The sequence below is a fragment of the Bradysia coprophila genome, unplaced genomic scaffold, assembly GCF_014529535.1.
Source record: "Bradysia coprophila strain Holo2 unplaced genomic scaffold, BU_Bcop_v1 contig_151, whole genome shotgun sequence".
Taxonomy (NCBI): domain Eukaryota; kingdom Metazoa; phylum Arthropoda; class Insecta; order Diptera; family Sciaridae; genus Bradysia; species Bradysia coprophila.
The window spans coordinates 4,945,545-4,965,049 of record NW_023503423.1 but is presented as its reverse complement, the minus strand read 5'-3'; the positions used below and the strand labels follow the sequence as shown (position 1 = coordinate 4,965,049).

The 19,505-nt window shown below is 35.5% G+C and overlaps 1 protein-coding gene across 7 annotated transcripts in view; it reads left to right on the top strand.

Moving 5' to 3' along the window:
• Positions 1 to 19,505, top strand: part of LOC119074555 (protein sprint) — a 167,043-nt gene that overhangs the window by 103,827 nt on the left and 43,711 nt on the right. For 2 of the 7 annotated variants that reach the window (XM_037180743.1, XM_037180741.1), the window contains exons 1-2: positions 1,861 to 1,955; positions 8,850 to 9,871. The exons of 4 other annotated variants lie outside the window; for them this stretch is intronic. In XM_037180743.1, coding sequence (XP_037036638.1) covers positions 9,105 to 9,871 — 767 coding nt within the window. In that variant the 5' untranslated portion in view covers positions 1,861 to 1,955; positions 8,850 to 9,104. Of the gene's footprint in view, positions 1 to 1,860; positions 1,956 to 8,832; positions 9,872 to 19,505 lie in introns of those variants that run through there. One more of the 7 variants, XM_037180742.1, reaches the window with a different exon arrangement.

Below are 19,505 nucleotides of genomic sequence, written 5' to 3'. Positions count from 1 at the left end.
ATCCGCTTTTGTCATTCACGCATCACGCTTACTGTTATCTCGCCCATTACAGTCGGAGAACTACTCATGGTGCACGGGGTGCACATGCTTCAAAATATTTTCGACTGTTTTCCGACATTAAAAGGGGTAATTGTTGTGTAATGGGTTCGGTACAATAGGGTTGGTTGGGTTGATAAAATTTATGACAAATTCAGGTTCAGGTTTTTTTTTTGGCAAAATTTGTACAGATTTGTTCCCACTTTCATCAGTATGACTTTACGGTTATCGTAATAACGTTCATCAAATACATCGTTTTCGCATACATATACTATCGACATGATCGTACATAATAAAACATTGAAAATTGAAAACCATTGAAATTCTGAATGAATATGAACAACGAAATGCACGATTAATATTGGATGAATGCAATTGCATGCGCATAATATAGGTATACTCAAAAACCCGTTCGTTTTATCTAACCAACGTTAGCCATACATCACACACTATATACCGTGTTCATGCTCATATATACACAACCTATAATGTTGATGATAATAAACGCCGATTTTTTCTTCTTCGTGATGATGATGATGATGACGGTGACTCATGCATTCTATCTCACAAATTGTATGTCAAAATCACTCTACCAAGATGCCGGATCAATTCACTCTCGCAACGTAAGAGCGAAAAAAAAACATCCGCGAAAATTGTTCTCTTTCCCCATTATTCTACGATTTACTATTTATAGAGAGTTGAATGGAATGCTCAATGTTTTGGTCTTTTTTATCGTCTGGGTTACGCAATATTTTTGTTTGTCTTTTTTTCATCCACGTGCTGAGACATACATGTTTTCTCCCTCGGTTGTATGCAAGAGAATGGTACTATTTGGTGTGCGTATAGCATTTTTCATTGTTGAAAAACACCGAACAATTTCAATGGACGAGGAAAATCGATTCAATGATTGTCATAATTCTTCAACATTTGTATCCGTTTTGTATGTTTTATTGAAAATTGTTTCTTTCGAACATTCCTCCTTTGTTCAGTTGCTTGTTCGATTGATCTTATCAACTATTGGTTATCTAACTAAATATGTATCGGTTACGAATTCCAGAATAGATAAGTCTTATCATAACAAACATACTAAAACTTTGTCTTTCTTTTATTTCAGGTGAGTTCTTTAAACTTTCGTTAACATTGACACCGATTAACACGTAAGTACAAGTGAGTTCATTGATATATTCTTGTATGAAGAGGTGGAACGACTTATCTCATCTCCAAGCAATACAACCTTTAGCAATTTATCTCATCTTATAAGGTTCAGAAGAGGTCAAATTCAGGTCATGCAAAGTTAACTCAGTCAGTTGCTTAATAGAGGTCAATTAATCGAAATCGGTATCACTAGCTTTCAGTTGCACTCATTGGTGCAAGTGCTACAGTAGTGAACGTATATAGTGTCATCTTCAGGTTGACCTCTAAGGTCAGGTTGAACCTGAATTTGTCTAAAGATTTAAGTCCATCTAAAAAAAAAACTTTTAGAAAAGACAATGTCAGTCAAAACTCCATAAGTGTCAAATTCGACTGGATAAATAAACTTCCACGCCAATTTTCAACTGAAATGCTGAAACAAACGCACGATGGAAAATCTCCACTAATGCAAATACGCATTCTCGTCACAACATTCGTAAAACGTATCGTATAACAAAAGCACTGAGTGAAAGTTGTTATAAACCGAAAAAAAGAGTAAATTTGGTCCGTATACCAACACAAATTATTGCTCATATATTCAGCATCACCTACCGAAGAGATATTATCTCTGGCACAGCATTTGAAAATATGATGCAAAATCGAATTGGAATTTTCATCTCATAGTCGGCAGTTTCGAAACGGCTTTTCAGTTTAGAAACGGAACTTGAAGCGTTTGGTCGCAAAACGAAAAAGAATAACATTGTCGCTTTGAGTGGTGGTTTTTTATGGTGTGTATGTTGGGCGGTAGAATTCTTTTTCTTTTCCTCATTCTTATTTCCGGTATTTTCCATGACTTATGAATAATGGAATGAAAAGTGGCTGTTTGACTTGCTTACGAGTAGAAGACTTGTTCATTTTATTTATAAAAATAAATAAATAATCAGAATCGACGGAGTGTCTAGAAATAAGGCAATATTTAACAAGAAGTTGTTGGTGCGTTTTCTGTTTTCTTGTCGACAGAAATGAAAGTGTGAAATTCCGAGTTCAGATTTTTTACTGTGTTTATTTTGTGTTATGAGGAGCTGATACTTTGTATAATATACAAAACGAAAAGTTTAATCGTTTTTATTGACTTTTCTCAATTGCTTGTTTGAGTGTATGTAAAACATTTTTAATTAGGTTTTTCTATTCACTCTGATTCGGTTTTGATGTTTTTTTTTTTCGTTTGTTTAATTTGGTGTAAAAACATTTCATAAAATCATAAAGTGTATGAGCGCCACACCGTATGAAGGAAAATTTTCAATTTTAAAGAAACAAAATATGTTTTCCACTTATAATATTAAGTCGATGTTGAGTAGAAGGTGAAACGTTTATAAAAATAAAATGAAGAAAAAAAAACGTACTGGTGGAAAGTGTGATGAATGGAGAATAGTGGCTAAAAATAAATCGAAAGAAAATCCGTGATTTATCGACAGTCTTTACTTATTAGGATTTTATTGTCACCGGTTTTTATGAATCCAATTTAACACTCAATTTATAAGTCGTTTAAACACGCGCCATATGGTGCGGATTATGCAACTGTAATAAACGATTAATTAGTCATCATTGCTAAAAATAAGTAGGAAAAATCACACACCAAGTCTGATGGTAAAGTCCATTAGAAACAGAAGGAATTTTGATTTGATTCACAAATTCGATTCAATCATGTTCTAAGGTTGTGATTGCCGGCTTAAGATATTCATCAGTTCTCTGAAGGAAACACGTCTTTTGACTGCCCAAAATCTTTTACTTCTTGTGCTTTACTGTAATGCAAAATCTATTACTTCATTCGTTTTAACATACGTTTGCTGTAGCAGACAAACTGTGAACACTAACTGTTTTCGTCGTTGTCGACAATAGGTGACTTGTCGCCATCGTATTATTCTACGTTTCCCTCAACCTCATTTCGTAACCTGCCCTGATCCTGAATCAAACTTGAAAAATTTACTTCAGAGTTCATGTACGGTCAAACCTGACCCGTTTTGAGCCTTACAAGTAGCGCCCAATTTACAAAGTGAATTTTTGAAATATTTCAAATGATTGATGAGATCGCACCGTCAATTTCCTCATCGATTACGACACTTTAAGTCATTGTACGCATATCGCTCACGTAACACTGACCGTATACATGCAACTCTGATCTCCGTAGATGATGTAAATTGCTACTTGTCACAATGCAAATACATTTCGAGGCGAAAGTTTGTTGTATGTCTAAAATGATGTGGTTTGAACTGAAAACGTTTTTATGGACATTGGAACGACTATCGCGTTTGCATGACACATACAGTCTGCAAAGTGCATTTTTTCCTACTTGAGAAGCTGATAAATGCTTCAGTGATGCTATTTCTGCAGCGGAATATTATGATTTAAATTGAACGCTGTGGATACAGTCACACAATGAAACTGTCATGAAACTGTTCTTGGTAACAGAATACTGATAGTTTACAACATGCAGTCATATCGATTCGTTGGTAATTGTTTCGTATGCAGCTTTGTCTATGTTAACATTTCCATTAAATGTCTTTTGTCTTAAGTGTTCACATGATATTTTTTCTGTGCTAACAAAGGAACATTTAAGTCTATGTCTTACATAACGACCTCGAAACGAAATTATTTCTTGAAGCAGTTCATGCTTTGCCATTACACAAACTGAATTCATAAGTTCATATTAGATAAACATCTTTGCATCTATGTCTTCAACTCCATATACCTCTAATCCATGTCAGTGTATACGATGTTCTACATTACGTTACGGTTTACTGAATTTTTTATTTATTTTTTAACTTCGTTTCGTTTCTAATGTTCTCGTTGTGGCTTCCATATATAAATTACAAACAGAAATAGCGATAAAAATGTTTTCTTTTTTGTAGGGCACGCGAATAGATTTATTGCGTACACACATCTATATGTAGCATACAGACACACACAGAGAGTGAGTGTATTTTCGTTGCAGATATCCCGATATATGTAACATAGCCTAAATGTTTACGGAAGAGCACAGACCACAGACAGATATAATATGTACGGAATACGGAGCAGAAAGTAATAATAAAACAGTAGATTTTTCACCGTTGAATTCATTAATTATTAATTTGTTTTCAACGTGTTATCGGTTACGATGCAGATTTAGTTCATTAGTAAATGGAAATTAGTTTCATTTTTCCTCAATTACTCTTTTCGAAGATGGTCTTTCCATACGAAAGAGTCTGAATTGTTGGATTATTCATGCACCTCCGTCTGAAACCGTAATTAGTTACATTGTTACATAGGACAACTATCATTTTACAAACAACAGAATCTTGCCGAAATTCTCGATAATTGGAATGGTGCCGTTAAAATGGACACCTGTTTCTTTAAGTTTGAACTTGTTTGGGTGTTTGTTCACTAAGTTCCGGAAAATTTTCGGAGATAATTTGGTTTTCGATGACTTAGTTTCCTGAATGGATGTGGTTTCCATTAATGATTCAGTTTTAGAAAAGAAATTAGTTTTCGAAATCGTTATAGTCTACTGAATTGTGACGTGAAACGTGGTCTGTATTCGTAACTTCTTAAATATATTGAACAACAACACAAGGTCAGGGCCTATTATTGATAAATTAATTTACCAAATTGTCAAAATTTACTGAATTTACCGGAAAACGTTTTCGGTAAATTTCATTTACTGTCAAACACACTTTTTTCCATTGACGATGGTACTATGGCGCTAGTATAAGGAGTAGTGTTCCTAGTTATTAAACACAACTCCGTTCGTCCCAATGACCCCTAAATTCTTCAGAAGTATTCGACAAAAATGGTTCACGCTACATGAAAAAAGACGAACTAATGATATGTGGTGGAGACCATCTGAGTTGCCTTTTGAACTCTCGCTATCTGGACGAACTACTGCACCGACAAACATCACATCAATTTTTTAATTTTTTTGGTTTGAAAACTTGGAGCGGAATCCAGAGGTCATTAAAACCAACGGAGTAAGGCACCGTGTTCTATCCTACCCACTACACCATCATCAGGAAAAATTCAAAAAACCAAAATAAAACTGCCAATCAGAACTTTACGAACTCGTCCGAGACTATTAATTCCCCTGACGTACGTCTACCACGAATGATTAGTATGCCAGCCGTCTAATAATTTGCAGTAGAATTCGGCAAATACAATCGGTCAACAACCTTACTTATAATATCCAAAGATGGTTCTTAACTCACATCCAACGTCGAGAAAAGTCCATAATAGCAAACATAAATTTTCTGACTGAACCACGTTCTGCAAAGTAACTCACTTATGGATATCATATTGCAAGAAACGAAAGAAAATCCGTCCGTAAATTCATGGCGTCAATAAAAGTAATTGAATTATAAACAAACAAAAAAAATGTAACGTTCGCGTACTCGTACAATTTCTCGTTTAAAATTTCTTTAGCAACTGTTGAATTTGCGTTGTTATCGTTTGTACGTTTTCAGCATCATGTAACGTTAATAAAAATAATAAAAAAAAAATCTGAAACCGAACCCTTATCGATCGACAAGAAAATGAAATGTGTAAATAGAAAATAAATTTTCATTGCTTTGTAGCCTGCGCTTGCTTAATGCTTAAAGCAAGAAAAATTCCTTTTCGATCAAAATATTTTTGAAATAAAATAAACAGAAAAAAAATGTTTACATAACATCGTGCATAACATTCAAATCAACAGACCCTTTAAAATGAAAGCAAACGAATCACAAAAAACCTCTTTCTAATTTAACTACCAAGAATGTATATTTGATGTATCAAAACTGTTTTATTCATTTTCGATTTTCAAATATACACCCAGAGTCTGTGTATCTCTCCACACACCGGTTCGTGCTGTGGCTCTGTATACGTATGACTTTAAGCAGCAGATGAAGAAAAAACCTCGACCGAATTTATATAAAGGGAAACAAAAAAATAAATTTATAATTTTCGGTTCAAAGAGTTTCATTTTATGTTTACGAAGGCATATAATACACACACAGTAGTAGCTGCCTGTGGCGGTATGTAACCTCAGGCGAATTTAAAGCAGATATTCCAAGATATTTTTATGTATATTTACCTAATACCAATTCGTACTTCTTGCATTTTTCCTCGTAAAGCGTTCTATGACTAATAGAATCATTTGCGACACTCGGAGTTCAATATTTAATTTTTTTGTTATTGTTTTTATGGCGAAACCTTTACAAATTGTCCGAATTACATGTATATATTGAAAACCTGATGGTTTTTTGTGTGACTTCTTGTTCGACGAATTAGGCATTGTCATTGCCATTACTACGCGTTAAACGTTAAATGCCTTTAAGATATTAAACGTTTTTTTCTCTCTATATATTTCGCCAGCTCAATCAAAAAAAAAAACGCAGATGCTCAACACACCAAGTATCGAATAACAAAACCGCAAACCGATAAAAAAAACAATGTCTAATTTCATAAAGAGGCTTTGCCGCAATTGTACTGATATTGATCTGTGAAATTCCAAGAATTAAGAGCTCATTCAAAGAACTTGTTGGGTTTCTTTCGAACCGCAAACATCATTACGTCCCATTACAAATTTAATTTAATTAATTTATCGATTTACCACTAATTTCTTTGGATTAGCATTTGTTGTTGCGCGAATGTTATGAATAATCTGTTTCGTTCGATTTGGAGTTCAAATCTCTCCATGTATCGATGTGCTGATTATGAAGAAAAATTTGTTTTCACTCAAATTCATTTTGAGTGAGGTCAATCAATGTACAAAAATTTTGACTTGACCTGACTTGAACTTGGATCGACCGAGTTGGTTCCTGCGAACGACTACCATAGATGCATGAAAGTTGGACGGTTGAATTTGTTAAAAACATCGACCGATAATTCCACACTCCAATTTTACTATAATCAAACAGCACTGGACCACTAGGCTATCCGATATTACCTGTACATACAAGTACCGTAGCAGTCTAACAACGACCGCTGTCGACTAATTTTCTATTAATGTTGTCGATTAAAACTGTAGTCGTTGTCAATCCAGAACCCCGAGATTATTCTGTACCATACCATCCCCTGTATCACTCGGGCATTCTCATATACACAAGCTTCGACAGAATGTCATCCTCAACAGGATTTTTTCCAACGGGCGCTTATTACTTAGCTCGTGCAAAGGTAGTCAAATTCTAACTCAGAAAATGCCATTCGGGTAACACTAAGCAATTAACCAGCTGCTAGACTCTTCGCTCATTGTTTTATTATACCGAAAATACAATTTTTTTAGCCCCGTACGAAGCAAAGCATTTGTCTATGTTCATAGATAACGAATCAGCAATAAAAAAAATGTCCGTCTGTCCGTGACCCCTCCAGCTTGAGTAAATCACAACCTTTTTTCAAAATTCTTTTTTTTCCCGATTGGTATAGACAAAAGTAAGGTCAAGTTCGAAAATGGACATGGTAGGGTCGGTGTTTTTCAGTCTTTCGACGATATCTACCGAAATACGCACGCAATAGCTGCTTGTGATATATCAAATGAAAGGTATTGACGAGTAGAACAAAGTTGCTGAACATTTTTGGGTAAGATGCAACGCGGGCTTGTTGGGAGGGCCCAAAGGTCGTTACTTGGCCCTAAGTGTTTTTTGCACATAAATCGAGTAAATCTCATCCGATTTTGCTAGATTTTGTTTTATTTGAGAGATAATTGAATGCCGAATAGAATGATGGCAAAAAAAGTTTCAAATTCGGGCCCCACCCTGGACTAAGGCCGCTACTCGGCCCTAAGTGTTTTTTGCACATAAATCGAGTAAATCTCATCCGATTTTTCTAGTTTTTGTTTCATTTGAGAGATAATTGAATACTGAAAAGAACGTGGCGAAAAAAGTTTCAAATTTGCTCTCTTGGACTGAGGCCGCTACTCGGCCCTAAGTGTTTTTTGCACATAAATCGAGTAAATCTCATCCGATTTTGCTAGTTTTTGTTTCATTTGAGAGGTAATTGAATACTCAATGGAAAGTTGGCAAAAAATTTTGGGTTTCTAAAATAATGTCGTAAATTGTTGGTTTTATTTGAAAGGTACTTCGTACGGGCTTTCGTAATTGCGCTATGCGCAATTTTAAAAATGAACACTTTCAGTAAATTTGAGCATGCCCAACTTGACTTGCATTTTGGTAACAGACGCATTAGAGGGTTGTAGACGTATTAGGGGTCCGGCCGTATTACGGCTACGTTCGTATTATGGTTACGGACGAAATAGGATTACAGGTCGTACGGGGCTAAGTCGAAGCAAACGCTCCGACTGTTCTGATGCCTTGTTTTTAAAGCGTCCTCCTTGGGACGTATTTTCTAGTTTTCGAGATATAGGTCGAATGCACCAGTCTCCGGATCTAAAACTTTTGTGAATCTTGTTATCGTTCTGATTGCGCCAAGTCACTGTTTCCGCACTGTAGTCTGACAATACCGAAAGAACATTTCCCTATTTTCCAATTGTTTTTTTTTTTACATGGGTAATGTCCGTCGAGACGTACAATATTTTCTAAAAAAAAAACTTTTTGAAGAAGCACTACAGCTCGATTCATTTATCAGTTATACGGATTGGGGTGCAAACCATACACTTTATGAATGAAAATATGAAAACATAAATCATAAAAAAAATAGTTCTCATGTTACAACAGAGGCCATCAAACGACTCAACTCGGAAAATAGAAAATAAAAAAAATAAATAAAAACCATAAAATGCAATCAACGATACCATCAACAACAGCAACCACCACCACATCAAGCATCATCATTTGTAATCCCTTGTGATTGATTTGCGATTACCATTTGCATAAAATACACATGAATGGGAGGGTCGTTAAAAACTCTACGATAAATACAGTCTACTATCCCTTAAGCGCAACATAAAAAAAAAAAAAATTTGCTTTATCATGTATCCCGAAATGGAGTCGCCAGCATCACCTCAAGACCAACCGATGGATGAACCCACCGATAGCACATTACTATTACCCACCCCAACATCGATCGGTCTACAAAAGGCGACGGTTACACCGAAAGGCATTTTCGACAAAAATTGCTCGTTGGATAAATCCACTTCGGGTTTGGATACACTGAAAAATAACATGGACTTAAAGGATGAAGTCAGTAAAAAGAGGACATCGTTAAAAATTGAAAATTCATCGCCCATATTGGATAATAATGCGACAGCCATCGTTGACGATAACAATGTCATTATTGGTACGGTGAATGCCATTACTGGTATGGGTGGCAGTAAAAGGGACTCAATCAATTTGGATAATGCGGTGAAAAGTGATAATAACAATGATATTTACAGTGATTGTGAAAATATGAGAAGCACAGACACTAGTGATGTGGACAATAATAAAGTTGGTCGAAATGTGAATACGCGGAACGAAGATGATGGTGAAGAGGATGATGATGATGATGAAGAAGGTGATTACAATGATATGGATAATGAGAACAGTTCGGACAGTACGCATAAGCGTGACTCGATGACCAGCAAAGAATCCAGTGACGATTACTTTTTGTGCGAAAAGTTTAAAAATTCTTTGAACGAAAATTTACGGAATTCCATTTTCGACAATTCCAATTTACCGGTGGAATTGTTAAGTCCACATGAAGGACCACTTGGCAGACGATACGCTGAAATTGCACACTTCAAAGCTAATAACAATCGGTAAATATTGAAACAAATTTTTTTTTTCTCATCGTTCTCTTGACTTTGAATTAGTTTTTAATTATGTTAATTGCTGTTGATGTTTAACAACTGTGAATATCCATGTTTGATGGAGACTGACATAAAATCAAAACTTTTAATGGTTTATTATGAATGTATGAAGAGAAACAAAACGTAGTCGATTTTACAGAGGAAATAAAACAGATGGTTGATCAATTCAGCATTTAAATTGCTTGTGTTGATGTGGGTTTTTGTTTCGTTTAATTTTTTGATATTTTCTGTTCTTTTGTGTGTGCGTTTTTTTGTTACGGTTTCGTGGGTTTCTAAAACTCTGAATTATTAATTGAATGGACCATTAAGTTTGCATATAATACAAAACAGTTTTGTCACATTCGGTAAAGTGTTATGGGTAATAAAACTAACAACTGACAACTAAATTATGTAAATCTTACTTTTAGGACGGAGAGTCTTTATTATGTTCGTTTTCCCATCGTTTATTTGTTATTTATTCTATGATTATGAACATTGCTTGCTCTACTTTCTTCGCTTGTAAACAGAGTGGAGAGCCAATGGATGTTTTTTTCAAATGGGCAAAAGCCTCGACTTGAGTGTTGTTGACGTTGTTGAGCTTAAGTATATTCAGCAAACAATGAGATATTAATTAGAGGCTGCATACGAACTTCAAAGTTATGGCTCGGCTGAGGCCATGTCTTCGCGTTTTCCTTTAAAAATAGCCTTAGCCGTACTTTCCCTTTTGGAGACATGTGTAATGTGATGGAGACATTGACCGAATTTAGTATGGTTTGTAGTCAACCCTTGCACATCTTGGTGATGGAGTAGTGAATGTATTCAAACTTTAATCTCTAAACAGGTTAACTTCACCTTCAAACTGACAGGTCAACTTCAAGTTCAACCTGACAGGTCAGCCAAACATTGACCTGCTTGGACATTAGACTTTGAATACGTTTACTACTCTAGCACCAATTTGTTCCACGGATAGAGCGATTGACATAGTAAATTCTATCTATTGCCTACGTTGCGTCGCTTAATTGAGTTAATTGTACAGGACCTGAATTTGACTTGTTCCGAGCCTTATACGAGACTTCAGAGGATCGGTTGAAATTTTACATTCGGAATCGACGAGGTCTATTTAGACTTTCTAGCCCCGTACGAAGTACAAGGGGCTAATAGGATTACGATGCCGTGTGTAATTGATGGAATTCGAAGCAGCCGGTAAGGGCCCCATAACTGATTTAACGTTTTCCGAAGATATCTGCGGCCATTCAAAGGCTAAACATGTAAGTGATACGTCAAATAAAAGGTATTTACAATACCGATCGACAAAAAAAATTTTTATGGAAATCAGATGATCGACTCGTTAGTTAGACCCCTTGGAGTGAACTAGGTACAGGGTGGCAAGCCGTTTTTGCTTGTAGGTTGGCCAAATTTGAACGGATTTCGATGGATTTTGCTTTATTAGATAGGTATTGATAGGGAAAAGTTCATGGAATTCGGTTTACAGAAGCGTGAGCTAGGTCTCTTGGAGTGAGCTTATATGTGGCTACTCGGCCGTACAGTGAACGTGGTGTTTTTTGTTAATATATCGAGTAAACTTTGACCGAATTTCATGAATTTTTTTTTTGTTTGAAAGGTACTAACGAATGTAAAGCAGCCGTACTACTTTCTACCTCCTAACAAAATGGCCGTCGGCCGCCATTTTGGATTTTTGTAAAAACAATAGAAATCGGTGAAAATGATACTTACAAAGCTACTGATCAGTGGGAAGTGATTGGTTATGTGTGTGGGGTGTTTCAAGCATCCCAAATATGGATATCTATATATAAATATATACAGCTATATTGAGCTATATAACGGTGTAGATAGTTCTTTTGAGCTATATACTAGCATATTTATCAGTAAATTGTTTATTTATAGGTAAATATAGGTTAATATAAATTGTTGCAAAAATTTTTAAGTTTGGGTTACAGTTGAAAGGATCGTCGTACGGGGCTTCGTAATTGCGCTATGCGCAATTTTTAAGACGTGCACATTTCATAAGAATTTTAGGTTAGTAGGTTTAGGGTAAGAGTAGGGCGACCGACGAACTAGGGTCGCGTACGCAATAGATGTACGGGTTCGTACGGGGCTCAGTCGCAGCGAACGCTCCAACTGTTCTGACGGCTCGTTTAAATAATCGTTGGGTGTCATCTAGATTAATCTGTTGGAATGATCAGGTTAGTGATCTTGGAACGCAGATCCTGGGCACATTTGTTACTTTCCCATTCAACACTTTAATCATGTAAACCTTCCTGTAGCCTTTAGAAACTTGTCCAAAGGTACTAGTTCGACAACTTTGGAGAGGTGATGGGTACTAAAGTATCAGAAATGGTGCTGCTTATAAGTTGTCGATAAATAGACGCTACCATTTCAGTAAATCTTTCTCAACAGCACCACAGTCAACTGTAGTTGAAAGCAAAACTTACTTAAACGGTAGCGTCTTCTTCTTGACCGTACCATTGTGTCTTTCATATGTCGAGATGATACAGCTTTTTTGTTACATTTCCAAGATAAAGGGGAATGACATGCATAGATGGAACATCTGAGGTTAAATAATCTAATTTTTTATTCACCTTCGCACCAAGCTCCTATTCCTCGTTCAGAGGATCGAAATCATTCCATGAATCGAATAGATCGACAAATAAATTTCAGACCTGTAGCTGAAAGGCAATTTGAAACATTCATGCTACGCTCATAAATAATCGTAAAACTTGATAAGTCTAAGTTGAAAAGCATGAATAATTTGCATAACATTCTTAGTACAAGCCACTCCAAAATCGTATGTGGGATACGTAATTAGCCTTGACAATATTTTTACATCTGAAATTTAAAGAAAACTTTTATATTTTACCATCAGTCTGCAGGCTGGAACCAGTTTATCAGCATATTTAATTGATATAAAAATGTTTTTCTAAAACAAGAATCAACTTCTGTATCAATCTCTTGAAACCATATGCTCAGTACATTACATTACAACCAATTCTTGCATATAAATTTACCTCCTACATCAAGTTTATCACAGATTATAACAGAGATGAATGGTACACCATGTGACTGTTTTTATGATTTTATTTCTTCTCACTTGACTTGAGTGAAGTCAAGTCACTTATTGTTACACAAAAAAAATGTTTTCGAAACATTTATAAAGAAGAAAAAAAAAGTTTTTGTTCGATGTATGAAACGCACACAGCAAATTAATAACTTTTAACAGAAAATGAGAATTAGAAGAGAAAATATTTTTGCTTCAACTCCGACAATTTATTATAAAATAAAATAAGCGGAGTCGAAGAGGCGAACGTTACAAAACGCCCACGTGCTAGCGATTTGTTTGTGCGTTTTTTTTTAAATGGAAAAAAATTTTTTAATAAGCACGTCGGTGACTCTATTATTTGAAAATTTACTCGAAGTCATAGCTGAAGTGCGTCGATTAATTTGTTTGTTAAACAAATTTTCTTTTCCAAATTTTTACTGATTTTTGTTAGTCTTAGACTCAAAATGTCTAGACGGAATGTTAAACTTATGGACATATTGCGTTCTGAAGGAAAATTGTTGCGTGCTTAATTCGACGTTGGGTCCTTAATATATTACATCGATTGAAACCACTGTTGAATCGTTTCTTGCTTATAGAACTGGGTTAAATATATTGCTATTATGGTTTCCCAAATGTGTTGCTGCCACTTTAATGTATCCATTGAACAGAATTATTTCCCATCCCCTAAGTAACACCACTTAAAATGTAAAATAACATTTTCCTTCTGCAGATATACTTCATTATTAGCTAGCTATTTGATCTGATCCACATCGAACTATAAAATTTATTATATTCCTGAAATATATACCCCACATTTCGAACCCCTCGTTATTTCGGGTAAAAAATTCATTCCAACATCGTAAAACAAATTCATTCCGTGTGTGCGTACATAATAATATCCAACACAGACAGAGTGAATGTTACTCTCCGTCTTATCCATTTAATATCACACAGCAGCACTCCATTAAACTTGGAATTTGATTCTGAAAATCGACCCCCTCCAACCACCGAACAATCATTTTCATCCGAATGGCTTCACAGTAATAACGTCATTTATATCCGTAGCTCAATCAATTAAAGTGTAATCAAAAAGCAATTCTTTCTGATTTTATTCAAGCGATAAAAAACATTACTCTTGCCGACAATTTCGGGTTCTTTTTTTTTGCATGTCGATCCGAAGAAATTGTCGTCACAGCGATGTGTGTCTTAAGTTAAGAACGACCATAAAAGAATTTCCAACGTAAAATTTTGAATAATTTTTTTTTCTCATGTGATTCATTGCATACACTTGAGTTGCATATGGTATGATATAGGAACCAATTCGCAAATGTTTGGTACATACTATTCGCAGTTACTGACAATCCATAGTCGCGAATAAAACTTAAAATTTGAATTTTATATTGGGAATAAATGTGTTCGCATTACCAAACTGGGATTCTACGAACAAAGCTGTTCCCATAAAAGGATTCTACGCTTGAATAGAAACGACTCAATCTGTTTCGATGAAGACATTTAAACGGCATGGCAAATGGCAAACGTCTTTGTCAATAGCATTTGACGATATTTTTATGGCACTGATTCGTAACAGCACTGATCAAAATCTCTTTTTATCGACAACCCTCCACCATACCGGATATAGGTTAATGGTTTGATGGATTCGTTGGCAGTGAAGTGATGATAAAAGGGAATGATGGTATGTGTCGTCTATTTGCTGATGTGGAAAATGTTGTGTAAGAACCTAATTGTTTTGTATTCACTGTAAAAAAATGGTGTGTGGCTGTGTTTCATTCCGTCGACGAAACGTCGATTGACACATGTCAATTCACATTTCGTCGACTTATGTTAAGAGTTGAAACTGGATTCAGGTTAAAAATGTGTGTGCGGTGCCACAATTTGTTATTGAAATTACATTCGAAAAACGAAACGTTTTTTTTTTGTAAGATCATTGTAACGAAATGTTGTTGCTACGACACGTCAGGGTTTTATGTTAGGAAAATGCTATTCGCACTTTGTACGAATAGTCACTTTATAATACTTTTGGATATTCGCACATTGTACGAATAGCCAAGAAAAGACTATTCGCACATTGTGCGAATAGTCAAAGTATTATAAAGTGACTATTCGCACCACTTATTCACTATTCGCACACTGTAAAAATCATGAATCCAAATATTATTTTAAGGACAGTATTCGTTCAGAAACTGAAAATATATGGAGAGATGATGATATAAATGACCAGAAGATGATAGTGTCAGAAAAATTACGTACTGGCAGCTTTCGAAACCAAATATTATTAAGGCCCGTCATTGGGAATTGACAGGACAGTTTCCCGAAAATGTATGTAAAATTTTATCACAAAAATTCACCGAAAAAATTCAAAGAAACTCACCTCTTATGCTTTCCATTGTATTCGGGCATAGTCTCTTTAGGTCGCCAAGGCATATTTGAACACTAAAACACTTTTTACTCGATGCAAAAACAAAAAGTTTTTTTTTGTTTTGTCGCGACAAAAACACAGAAAATATTTCGACACAACTGTGACACTCCGCTACTATTATAGAATCAATGTTTGCTGTGTTCACTTCGGCGGTAAAATATTTTCATTCAAAAAAGTGTCGGACATTTAAAAACAATCATCAAACGGTTGACAAAGGCTTGCGCATACATTTAATAATGCTCATCGACCATTTTTTTAATGCTTTACGAGGGCTCAGCGGACATTCTCTAAACGATGGGAGAGCATTTATTAAAAATTTAGCCTCTCGTAAGACAGCGCTGAGCGTAAATAAATGTTCGTTTCTCGTTAGTAAGCTAAGAAGACTTCGCGAAGTCTAATTATGCCACCTCTTTGAATAAAAATATCGGCTGAGGTCGAATAATTCTCCGCTGAGCTCTAATAATTCTTCGCTGAGCTCTAATAATTCTCCGCTAGGCTTCAGGAAGTGTCCGTTAGGCCTAAGCAAGTTGCAGGAAGGCTTAATGGGGCGAATCGGACACTCAGCGGAGATCTGCCAAAGCTAAGTGGAGTCTTTTCAAATCATAGCAACAATTATTAGGTATCCGCTGATGCTTATTGAGTGTTCGCTTAGCTTCATTGCCTTACTACAACCTGCTAAGGTCTGACGGACTCTTACTGAAGCCTAGCGGAGAATTATTAGAACTCATTAGAGGTTTGTCAAAGCTCAGCGGAGAATTATTCGACCTCAGCCGATATTTTTGTTCGAAGAGGTAGCATAATTAGACTCAGCGAAGTCTTGTTAGCTTACTAAAGAAGTAGGAGAGGTTACAATTTTAATAAATGTCTACCATCGTTGAAGGGTCGAACACTTTTTTGAATGAAAATATTTTACCGCCGAAGTGAATACAGCAAACATTCATTCTAGTACTTATAATAGCGGAGTGTCACAATTGTGTCGAAATATTTTCTGTGTTTTTGTCGCGACAAAACAAAAAAAATCTTTTTGTTTTTTCATCGAGTAAAAAGTGTTTTAGTGTTCAAATATGCCTTGGCGACCTAAAGAGACTATGCCCGAATACAATGGAAAGCATAAGAGGTGAGTTTCTTTGAATTTTTTCGGTGAATTTTTGTGATAAAATTTTCCATACATTTTCGGGAAACTGTCCTGTCATTTCCCAATGACGGGCCTTAACGTCTTTATATCAGAATATTAATTAGATAAAATAGTCAGCTATATTAACCTAACTTAACCTAAATTAATGGTTCAGGCGTTTGTTTTGTTCCTACTTAATCCTTCTACAGATTGTGTGAGGGAGGAGTTTAGTCTGATACAACTAAATTCATCTTTCTACAAACTGTTAAGGAAGAATTTTGGTTTGTTCCTACAAATTCATCCTTCTACAAACTTTGCAATGAAAGAGTTTTGTTTGTTTTTACCGAATTCATTTCTCCACATACTGAGTAAAGATGTTGTTCGGTTTGTTCCAACTGAATTCGTCCTTCTACAAACTGTGTAAGGAAGGAGTTTGGTTTGTTCCTACTGAATCCATCCCTCTACAAACAGTGTAAATAAAGCGTTTGATTTTTTCATTCTCCTACAAACTGTGTAAGGAAAGAGTTTGATTTGTTCCAACTGAATTCATCCTTCTATAATTTGTGTGAGTTTGGTTTGTTCCTACTGAATCCATCCTTCTACACACAGTGTAAATAAAGAGTCTGGTTTTTAATTCTCCTACAAACTGTGTAAGGTAAGAGTTTGATTTGTGTCAACTGACTTCATCCTTCTACTAACTGTAAAAGGAAAGAGTTTGGTTTGTTCCAAATTTACTCATTCTTTTACAAACTGTGTAAAGAATGAGTTTGGTACTGAATTCATACTTTTTCAACTTGAATGAGGAAGGTTTCTGTTTGATCAACTGAATTCATCCTTCTACAAATTGAAATGAATGGTGAAGGTGTTCGGTTTTTTTTACTGAATTTATCCTTTGACGAAATGCGTCTCATTTCGTCATTTTGTTGGACCTTGACAAAAGGCCACTTCCTCAGAATGTGCGAATAGCGAATAAGAGGCTATCCGTACATTGTGCGAATAGTCACTTTATAATACTTTGGCTATTCGCACAATATGCGAATAGCATTTTCTTGGCTAGGAAGTGACTATTCGCACAGGGTGCCAATAGTCTCTTTATAATACTGTGGCTAATGACAACGGGTGCGATGAGTCTTACTATAATAAAGAGATTATTGGCACCCGATGCCATAAACAGAAAGTCACTCAACATTCCCTATAATTGAAGACTATACATGCTTTCACAAACTCTAAAATCAATTTGTTTAATGTTAGTTAATGTAATCTCAACCCCAAACATGAAGTCGCAATTTTCAAGCTGAATCATTATCACTTGTTCCGCCAAAACGAAATTAATTTAACTACCGCAAATTGAAATGCTGTATATGTTGTCACTTTAACCGAATTAAATCATGTTCGCACAATGTGAACACAAAACTTTTGGCATCATCGTCTCCGCGTTCCACATAAACCAAAAATGTATACACTAATGCGTTCCGGGTGCGTACTTATTAAATAAAATTAATTTATACGACGCGACAGACGTTATTTTCAATTTGCATTTTACCAAAAGTATAAAGCGATAAATGGTTTATGCATACAAGAGTGTATATAGACCCGTGGTTTTAAAAACCGTATCGTACAGATGATGTCGCCATTTTTCCACATTAAAGTCAAAGGTCGCCAAATGTGTGCTGGCTTGCGATGGGCTGATGTAGGTACGTTTGATTTATAATAAAAAAGTAACGTTTCACTGACAACATTCCAATGTTGAGTAAACGGCGTTACTTATCGTCTCGAAAAACAGTTTCGATTTTTGATTTATATAGAAAATCATTCAACATTTTCGAGATGTTTTTCAAATTATTCATCGCTGTTGAATGAATTTATTTTCAGAATATGTTTCAAGGTTTAGTGTAAAAACTCATTATAGGTGGAACACACATGCATGGTATACCTATGGGCCATGAATTGTTAACGACACACATTACTATTGCTGAGCATTAAAAATTCAAATTTCAATTGAGCTTTCGAAAGATCTTTGTTCGTCACACTATCAAACGTTTCGTCGAGATTTCGTTGCATCAAAGAGCTGGTGTGGCATACACTCCATACACCGCCTAATTATAAATTTAATTCAATGCGTGGTTACTTAACCGATTGGTGTAAGGTTACATTTATTATTTTAAGTATTACGTGTGCTTGGAATGCTGATACATGCATTCGATTTGAATTGAATTCCTTTTTGGTTATTTGCATTTTATTAGGTCTAAATTTAGAAAAGTTTATTTTTCAATCAGTACTATGCGTTGATGTGAAAGTATGTACAGATGTTATACGATTCAACCAGACCAGTTCCATAATGTTTTAAATTGTTCTGTAACCTGCAGCATGACTGCCTCACACTCGGTGATTAATAATTGCTTCTTTGTACACAGGAAATTCAATGGTCACAAAATTATGAACGACGTTTTGCATTGACATGCAATTTAAATAGCAGGTTACATTGGATGCTGCGGGATTCATTACATGAGGTAACAATTTTGCGACCACAACAAACTCACAAGTGTGTTTCTGAGCAACAAGCACCTTCGATTCGGATATACAAACTCTACACTTGTCGATCAGACAGTTACCGAGACAAATGCTCAAAAACACACTGTCGAGTTTGCGAGTATCACAAAGTTGTTTTCGAAGTAATGAAGTAAGTATCAGCATCCAATTTTTTCTGATTTACTACCTCCCTCATGCAAAAGGTATTTGCACATCGGAAAATTGAAAAAAAATGAACCGAAAACTTTACGCATTTTCGCAGGGAAGTAAACTGTAATGGAAAACTTTCGCACGAGGCAGGTAGTAAAATACCATTTGGCATCGGGCCATGGTGAGACTGGTACTGATACAATGTCCTTAGAGCACCATACCATTTTACACACGAACCTCTCTAGCGAATCATAATTGAAAATAAAATTGCAATTCATCACCCAACTTGGTAACTCTTTGTTCCAATAACAACTGC